General features: G+C 37.1%; 1 protein-coding gene across 1 annotated transcript; it reads left to right on the top strand.

Annotated features, from left to right (window-relative positions):
* The first annotated feature begins 1,902 nt into the window (after nucleotides 1-1,902).
* c1h10orf53 (chromosome 1 C10orf53 homolog) lies at nucleotides 1,903-9,543 on the top strand. The gene is made up of 3 exons (XM_039742136.1): nucleotides 1,903-2,008; nucleotides 5,673-5,792; nucleotides 9,239-9,543. Exons 1-3 carry the CDS (start codon nucleotides 1,915-1,917, stop codon nucleotides 9,301-9,303), a joined length of 279 nt encoding a protein of 92 aa, XP_039598070.1. The 5' UTR covers nucleotides 1,903-1,914; the 3' UTR covers nucleotides 9,304-9,543.
* Nucleotides 9,544-9,895: the final 352 nt, after the last annotated feature.

The following is a 9,895-nucleotide window of genomic DNA, read 5'->3' as shown; positions in this document are numbered from 1 at the left end:
ACTATCATTTTTTTGAGACTATTGAATTTTAGTACTTTCATTATCTTTAACCTGCTCTGCACGTGTATTGCGCCAACGTTTTTTAACCTCTTTATGGCGTTCTATTTTGTCATCTACTCTGTCTTTTATTTCCAGCCCCAGGCCTGGTTAAATCTCTTGGCACAAAGTCTTGTCTCGCAGGACATGAAATTATCTCTCTGAAAAAGTCATGTCTGGTCCCAGGCTAAAACGTCTCATGTCATCCCAGGATTTTTTTTATATAATAAAGAGATATACTGTATATTTTAGTGAAGGTGTTTAACTTATAGCAATTTATCACTGGTTGTACTTTCAATAATTCATCAAGTACTCATGAAAACTGTTGGCAGTGACAGGGCATTCTAAAAAATGACTTTAATTCAAATAATCAACAATACAGTATACTCATTCCTAGAACCACATGCCAGAACACTGTAGATAGTCAGACATAATTTCTCAGGATACTGTAAGGTAACAGAAAGTTTGAATTTCAAACTGCCCACCTTAGAATCACGTTAGAGTGCCAGATAAGAAAGACTAACTACCTTTCATTTTTCTGCCAAGCCTCGGACATCAGTGTTCTTCAGGTTAGACAGAACTATGTTTTAAAGCCTGTAGCAATGAACACAACAATAAAATCAGGAGGAGATTATAATCTTTGGTACGTTGTCAATAATAAAAATAAAACGCTGGAAGGTGTTTAACTTGTTGCAAACAAGCACTATCCAAATGGATACCATAAATGTCAATACATTAGTTTTTAAAGTTAATCGTATATTGCTAATGATTGGCATTTCTACTGGAATTTGTATTCCGATCAAAGGTTAGGGGGTGGTATATTCTGAACTGTCAAATGACTTGGAGGTGGTTTTTAAACGATAAAAACCATAAATAACGATAAACTAATATAATATAGCAAACAGACAAAACATCAGTCTCCATCTATCCCTATTTTCTCATCTAATAATTATCATTCCAGATAAGTTAACGGAAACTAGTTAAGAAGACAGAGCGGCACTTTCAGTTAAGACACAAATAGACAATCCGCGAATAACAAAACCAAGTAGTATTCAGACTGTAGAAGTGTTTATCTCTGTACATCTCAATCTACTTATAAAGGCCATCAAATAGTAATAATTGACATTCTGTAAAATAAAAGATTGAATACTACAAACGCCAGTCCAATTCGCAGGAGACGTGTTTTTGCGAAACCAGCACAACATTACCATCTATTACCATGAATCTTGTGAAACGAAGCACATACAATATATAGATTACTATTTTAAAAATCATAATCGAAGTAATGCGATTTTATTTCATCTTGGGGGTGAGTGCTCACAATGCGGACTCATCCGCCACATATCACGCGATTTTCCGTTAGCACTCGAAAGACTTGCGGTCGGATCGACTCCACGAAGCTGCCCAGGTGAGAAAGTGTATGCCTTGTGTATATGAGGTGGTGTCCTTTTATGCCTTCAGTTATTCGCTTCCCTCTACACTTTTAAGAAGATGCATGCTTTGATCTATGGATAGGTTCGGCATTTTATGCTTAGTTCTTCACTGACTGAAATATTTGAGCTTCACGATTAAGTTAACGAGATCGCAGCGATCAATGTCTGTCACTGTAAACATTCATTGTCGTCGTGAATATAGCAGATATACTGTTGAAAGTATATTAATGATGATAATAACTAACCATTCCGTGCTGCATAGCTATACTGTTGGTACTTTCTGTACAGGCTACCTGCTGTAGGTGACCTTTGATGCAGCCAGCCTCGCGTCCCTAGAAACTGTTGCCAAGGAACGGAACGTAGTATTCTTCCAAACTACTAATTTACTACGCTTGAAAAGGTCACTGGTTCGCTTCAGGTAGAATTATTAGAAGGTGCCATCGCCATGCCCGAGAAGTCGGTTGTCTTTGTAAGGTACGGACCATATGAGTCATGCGGCACGGTCGAGCATAGGACATCTCGTCTGGAAGGCTTGCAAGGTAATCCAAGGGGCGGGGATTGGACTGAACCGCGTCCTGCAGTTTAAATCAATTCAGACGAGACGAGACGAAGGGAGCGGCACCAATTTCAAAGTGCGGCTCTGATTTTTTTTATTTATCTAAGCCGGTCATATAGATAGGTAGTTGACGGATTTACGATTTAACAGTACGGCAACACTGACGTGAAAAAGTGTGACCCCTGCAACATGAATAAGAAGACATCCATCAACCCCGTGAAAACCGAGTAATCCAGTTCATGACCGCGACGAAACGGAGCTCATTGATGGCTTTGTCGGACGCAAACAGGCACCAACTATGGAAAGGGCGCCACGTATGAAATAAATTAATGTAGGAGTGTTTCTGCCTTTGTAAGACAAAGTTATAGGACTAGCATTGAGTTCCTAATGAAAACAAAACCTAATAACCTAGTTGTAATAAATATTCACAACACCACTAAACGTCGTGATGCAGTGTGAAGATTCATCTATTTAAAATTAAGTATTAAAAATAAAGCAAACGCTTCTATAAAGTAATTTTCGAGATTAAACATCCATTGAATTGTTTTAAAAATAAAACCTTTACACACAAGGTCTTTAAATGTAACACTTTCACAGATCAAAAGCATGTATTTACTGAGCCATATCTTATCCCTTTCCAGCGTTGTGAAGAGCCAGAGCCACCTTGATCACAAGACAGAAACCAACCCTGGACAGGATGCCAGACCACCTTTGGAAAACACTTACTCATTCATACCTCTATTTGCTCATACTGGGCCATTTTCAACATTATCAACTAAGTCCACAGAATGTCTTTGACTGTGTGAGGAAATGAAATTACCCAAAAACATCATTTGTAACCAATATAAACTCCAAACAGTGCACAAAAGATGGGGACACCATGAGGAGCAATGCTGCCTTCAGTTCCTCTGTCTTGCAGCTGTTAAATCTAAAACCCTTTTAAATTTACACAATTAATCTTCAGAGACTTCTTTTATGTTTAATAGTGCTAGCCGCAGAAATTCAGAACTTTTCCCAACTTTCAGATATATTATTCACTTTTAATATTACTTGAGTATAAAATGTATCAAGCAGGGTTTTTTTTTTTGTTTGGTTCCAGCATACTTTTTGGTACAATAAGAGGAGGCAAAACTGAATTTAAAACATGTTTCATGGTGAATTCCAGCAATATATTTCATGAACTATCTGGCTTATGTGGTGGTCCATCAAGGATATTAAATTCTTAACATCAGCACTGCTGTTGGAGCCCCATATGGAATGATTTCCTATCTTTCTATCAGTTACAATTAAATTTGCTCCTTCATATTTTCTCAGTGCTAAAATAAAGAGTGATTACAATAATGCCAGATATTTAATATGTGTTGATTTTTAATTTGGCTACAATAAAAAAACGTCTGGGCTCTGCAGCCCCCCACATTTGAGTTACCTCAGCATAGACATACACAAACAGCACTTAAGGTCCATTTATTCTGACTTGTACTAGTAGGAGAAGAAGGGAGCATATACTGATACAGCATGTTGCCGCAAGCACTTACCACACGATGAACCACCTCAGGATCCCAAATTAGGACCTGAGTACAGCCATGCAACAGGTGATACCTCAGCACCACACTAGTTCAAGTGCCAATCCTGCCACTGACCCCCGAGTTCTCCCTACAAGTTGGAGGACCTGCTTGGAGGATTAGGTGCAAGTTAATGTCATATACAGGATGGAGCAATTGCAGGACAATGGAGTGGAATCACTTCTAGCTTTTACGGGATTCAAACTAGCATCTAATAAAAAATTAAAAACACATCAGAAAATGGTTCCATTCCCAGCTAGGACACCAACATTGTGAGATGGGTATTTTGTTTGTGTTTCCTTTAATACTCCAGCTTCCTCCCACATCCCAGCCACACTATCAGGTTGTTTTCCATTTCTAATCTGATCTGATGCCGTTGCCAGTGATCGGTGATGGACTTATATCCCCCTCAGGGCTCAGTCCTGCCTGGTTTCCATTGTTGCTGGGATAGGCTCACTTGTTTAAAACGATGTGGTAGGAGGTGAGCAAAGAAAATAAATGTTGGTTCTAATTTTGTTCTCTCCTTGATTGCTACTATATTTTGAATTCTATTTTATTTGCAATATTTCTGCAATATTCAAGCAATAACCTCTTACTTATATATATATATAAATTACCTAAGAGATGAATCACATAACACACTGAATGATCATAAAAGGCAGACCAAGCATTTCTTGGATGTGTGTGTCTTAGCTACACATTATTAATATTGCAGCCCATTAGCCAAATGACTTTAGTTCATTAACAACAGCCCAAGAATGACAGTTACTCTTGGCATGAAAAGGAAAAAGCACTTTCTGTGACCTCATTATTGGTAATGCAGCATATATTTGGTATGGCCACCTTTAAGTGCAGCAGCAGAACACTTCATGCTGCCATCACCCCAAATTTTGTGTAACATGTATTGCCACCAGTTTGATGTATTGTGTTCTCAGGACACAGCTACTGGATTGTTCGAGAAGAAACCCACAGAAAGACGGGGAGTTAGCGAGAAAGAGCACGCTGTAAATATAATGTAAAGCAATCCTTCACCTCCTGCATTCAGGGCTGTCATACTGGTGTACTTTGTTCCATATGAAAATCTCTTAAACCTAACAAACTGTCAGGTTTGTAGCTATTTCCTCGGGTGAGGTGCAATTTATTATACTAATGCTGAGAGATCTTCTGCATCACTGATTAACACATAATAGGCCAAGATGATTATACGAGTGGTCTGTTATAGTGAAAGAAGCATCAGAAATTGGTCCCTCAAGGAAAAAAACAAAAAAACAATGACGGCAAGACTCTTGTGGATCAGGCTTGTTTATATCAAACAAATTATTAATTGCCTAAAACTTGCTAACTCATGAGTGACATATTTATGCACTGTTATCTACTGGCCTGTTTCTCTTTTCCTCAGAGTTGAGGCTAATTATAAAGAATTTCACTAGACATACTTGCATCTGAAAGTACATCTACTGATTTAAAAAAAAGATGTGAAGCTGATTATACTATCCATTTCACATTTGAGCAAAAAGTAATATATATATACTGTATATATATATATATATATATATATATATATATATATATATATATATATATATATATATATATATATATATATAGTATATATATATAAAATATTGAATGCAGGGAAATTGTACATTGATTGAAATCCACATAGTACAGTACACAAGGGAGGAGTGGTAAGGCTAAAAATGGTGCCATCAAAAGGAAAAGCTAAACAGGAACTGATGATCTGAGTTCCAGTATGTGCAATCTCTTTATCACACTAGAAAGGGGTTTACGACAAAGCAGCTTGGCTGAGGGATCATACCATAGCACCACTGGCAGAGATCACGTTTAATCAGTGCAATGCTATTATCTGCATAAACTGTAGGTTACTTCTTTCCAATTGTTTCTCTGCAATAACTGATATGCCAGGATAGCATGATAAATGGAGGCTTAGCTTAACCCATTTTGCACATCCATTTTATCACCTACTGTAGGTGAGTATTCTGTTATTTCTCATTTTTATAATGATGTAGAATTTGGGCATTTATATATTAGTAATGGTCATTTGTTTGGTGCATTCTTTTCTAGCTATGCTCACTGCAGATGGCCACCACTGTGTCCTTGAAAAGCTACAAGAGTGGAATAAAGTGGAGCTGATAGTGAATGGAGAAATAGTTTTTCAGTGTAACATTACCCATCTAGATTTTGGTAAGATATTTTGAAACTTTGCACATTGTTAGGTGCATTACATTATGTTACAGGGAAAAATGATTCATCTGTGTTTTGATATACAGCATATAAATGATATAAATAGAAGCAACTGAAATGTTTGCTATTCACATTCTTTTCATACAAGTTAAAGTTTTACAATTAAGATTAGAGAGAGGTTGGGGGCACACTCTGATACAGTGCATTGCTGCACCCACCACATGACAAACCACCTCCTGATCCCAGATTAGGACCCGAGTGCAGCACCACACTAGTTCAGAAGGAATGGAGCAATGTGAGGTTTTTTTATGGTGGCTGGAGTGCCAATTCTGCCACCAACCCTGTTTTTTTCCCTGGAGGTTGGAGGGCCTACATGCAGGGTGGGATGCAGATAAACGTCATACACAGGACGGAGCAATTGCAGGTTAAAGGCCTTACTCAAGAGCCCAATGAAGTAGAGTCACTTTTGGCGTTTTATGTGATTTGAACCGGCAACCTTTTAATTGCCAGTGCAGACCCCTAGCCTCAGAGCCACCACACCCCTCTTTATAATTAAATGATAGGAAAAATATTTAAAAGGAGAAGATTTAACATTTTTGACTTAATTACATGAGGCAGGAAGAGAGATGCAGTCGTAAGGGTTGCTTTCTCACTGTTACATGGTCCTGGGTTCAATAGCTGGTTTAGTCACTATTTGAGTGGAGCTGTAACATTTTTCCTTGATCTATGTACATTATGTTCTATTTTGCCCCCACATCAAATGTGTTAATTTGTTATGAGTGAATGTGAGATATGACGACTATTTTTTGGTACTCAGATTTTCTTCCTGTTTTTTTGGACATTAAACTCACCTGATACAAGGGGGTAAACGTGGCCTACCTTGTTCAAGTGCTCTTTAGGCTGTTGCCTCCCTTCTGCTCTGTAACAGATGAAGGAGACCCAGAAAATAGATTGGTGGAGAGATCATCAGGTAACTCATTCTCCCTAGTTTGTCTCCATAAATATTACATATGGACAACATGAAAACTCCACAAAGACATAAACCTGGCATGAGGAGCTGAACCCAGGATGTTACTGCACTTTGTTACTGGCTTTATTGAATACTTATCCTCCAAAAATAACCATAGATTGAGGCTATTTGATGACAATCTCAAGAATATTTTAGACTTAAATCATATTTAATGTTTTTGTGTAATTTATTTATTTAAAGAAAAATGAAGCATGCAATAATAATAATAATAATAATAATAATAATGATAGATAGTGGGTCCTCCCTGTGTGGAGTTTGCATGTTCTCCCCGTGTCTGCGTGGGTTTCCTCCGGGTACTCCGGTTTCCTCCCACAGTCCAAAGACATGCAGGTGTGTTGGTGATCCTAAATTGTCCCTAGTGTGTGCTTGGTGTGTGGGTATGTGTGTGTGTGTGTGTGCACACACACTGCGGGGGGCTGGCACCCTGCCGAGGGTTTGTTTCCTGCCTTGTACCCTATGTTGGTTGGGATTGGCTCCAGGAGACTCCCGTGACCCTATAGTTAGGATATACTGCGCGTTAGATAATGGATGGATGGATGGATATAACAAACAACAACAACAACCCCAGCCAGTATTCAAACATACACATAAATTACAAAAAAGAATAAGAAAACTTCTAAGTTGACTACAGGGCATTACTGAATGATTGACCATAGCTCTACTCTAAAGGTAACACTTAAAATTAGTCACATACTGTCATGTATCAAGAGATTAACAACGGCTTATTTTGGTTTTAATAGCACAAAGCATCAATAAAGTGGTTATTAATCTCTGTATGTTTTGCATTGTGGTATCTATAAATACCTTCACTTATGTGGCTAAATTTGGTGATATTTTTTCAGTATTCCATGCTTCAGCATATAAGTCTTGTGAGTCTTACATTTATGCTTAGAAAGACCACTTGAAGTTATCATATTCACAAGCCAATTGCAGGAATTTATGACAAACTTTTAATAAGCCATATGGCACAGAGGTGAATAACCACTTTGTTGATGTTTTTAAAGTGTTACTAAGACATAAAAGTCTGTGTTATGGTCTTATTACATAACAGTAAATAGGTAATACAGGCCTTATAGGCAATGCTGAAATAAATTGTTACTAATTAGTGCTCACTCTCTCTCTGTGCCTTAATATAATATGGTAGTCAATTCTGAAAACTTTGACCTTTAACCTCTATAATATTTTACTCATTATATGTTTCTAGGTTTCTATGCTAATATCTCCCACCTGGTCACGCTGCCTGTGGATTTTCTCGGGTTATTCTGGCTATCCTCCCACATCCCAGCATGCCGTGAGTTAGATGGGTGCCTGTTCTACGGTTGTTTGCTCCCAGTACTTGTTTAGCTTCAAAACCCCAGGGCCCCTGAATTGAACAGAAGCTTACAAAATAAGTAGATAGATAAATGGTTAGTTATCTTAACAAAATGCAGATTCGACTAGTTTGCAACTATGCAGACATTATTAATGAGTTCTCCTCCCAGATCTCAAGGTGTTGGAAATAATGCTTATTCTATGCTACTTTCACATTGAAGTTGTAGTTACACTAACCTGCTGCCCATGCTTCCACAATTTTCAACTTGGACACAAGTTTTGTGTAATAAGACTTCATTGCCATATTTAATTGTTCTACTTGTACTTTGGTTGGTAAAGAATTAGGCTACAGATGCCATTAAGCAAGTTTCATCATTTTCTAACCTGCTTCTCCAGTTCAAGGCCATGGTGGGCCTTCGCCAATCCCAACAGGAAGCAAGAAACGGCCCAAGCTGAGGTGCCAGTCCAATGTAGACTACACCCTTACTAGCCACACCCTCACTAGGCCAATTTAGAGTCACCAGTTCATCTGACATGCAGTCTTTGGGGAAGAACCAGAGTACTCAGATAAAAATCTAATAAGAAGAACCACAACAACAATAATATGAAAAAGGAGTTTCACCATAAGGAAATAAAATTTCATCATGTTAACGACTGATACCGTATTCTATTTCCCTCCCTAACTGTCAATAGATTACTAAGAAATTATTTCATTTAATATTCATTGAATTCAGTATGGCAGGCTACAGTACTTTGTGGTTTAATTAGCTGTGCTACTTTTTAAATACTGAAATGAAAAGTTATCTGACAAATTATTAACACATCTACTCTTAAAATATTGAAAAATGTACTGTACTGTAACTGAAAAAGGGGTAAGTGTACATTTAAAGAAATAACATATTTTCACCTCATTCATTCCATGCTATTTTTGCATCCACTTATGGATCTTCATCATTTTAGCAAATAAGCAGTAATGAATGTCTGTCAGAAGATTGAAGCATGGCGAATACAGTATATACTAAACATTCATTTCTGCATTAATTATAATATTGAATAATTCTACTGTAAATCACAACATATTTTTAATCCACTCTTTCTTTCACAGGAGGCGACGGGACATTAGATCCTCTTTGTCTGCAGGCTAGACAAGCAGTGAAGGATGCCTACTGAAGAATTAAGTCACATTATTAGTGAGAGCTGCACTTTAATTTAGCTACTATAATCACATTACTAACTTGCCATTGACTGGTTTGTGCTTTCTTAATGTGCCAAATAAACTTATTATGCGACATTCTGAAGATCATGACAATGACAAAATGTTTTTGTAGTTCTGGTCACTAGAACAAAGCCCCAAAGTAAATGTATGCACACAGATATGCACATACTGTACACAAAGAAAAAACACCAAAAATAAAAATCACATTTTATCTGTTTCCTATCTTTCTAATATTAAAATTGTTCTGAAAATAAAAATAACATTGTGTGTTTATATAAGAAATGTTTGTATACATAACCTCAAGAGTATTGCTATTATGTTTTTTATAAACACACATTGTTGTAATGTGAAGGTAAATTTGAAACTGCTGCTATGTGTAAAATGACATATAAGTAATAAAATTACTGAGTAATATATGAAATAGGTGCTGTGTTTAAAATTTTCTTCCATATGAATTTCCAGAAATTACCACCTTTTATAATTGTATTTTTATTTACATCATTCCAGTTGGTAGAGTTTGTGCCATATCCTTCTATTCCATAGTGA

Source organism: Polypterus senegalus, chromosome 1, assembly GCF_016835505.1.
Source record: "Polypterus senegalus isolate Bchr_013 chromosome 1, ASM1683550v1, whole genome shotgun sequence".
Taxonomy (NCBI): domain Eukaryota; kingdom Metazoa; phylum Chordata; class Cladistia; order Polypteriformes; family Polypteridae; genus Polypterus; species Polypterus senegalus.
The sequence above is the reverse complement of the archived record's forward strand: the minus strand, read 5'-3'. Positions and strand labels throughout refer to the sequence as shown.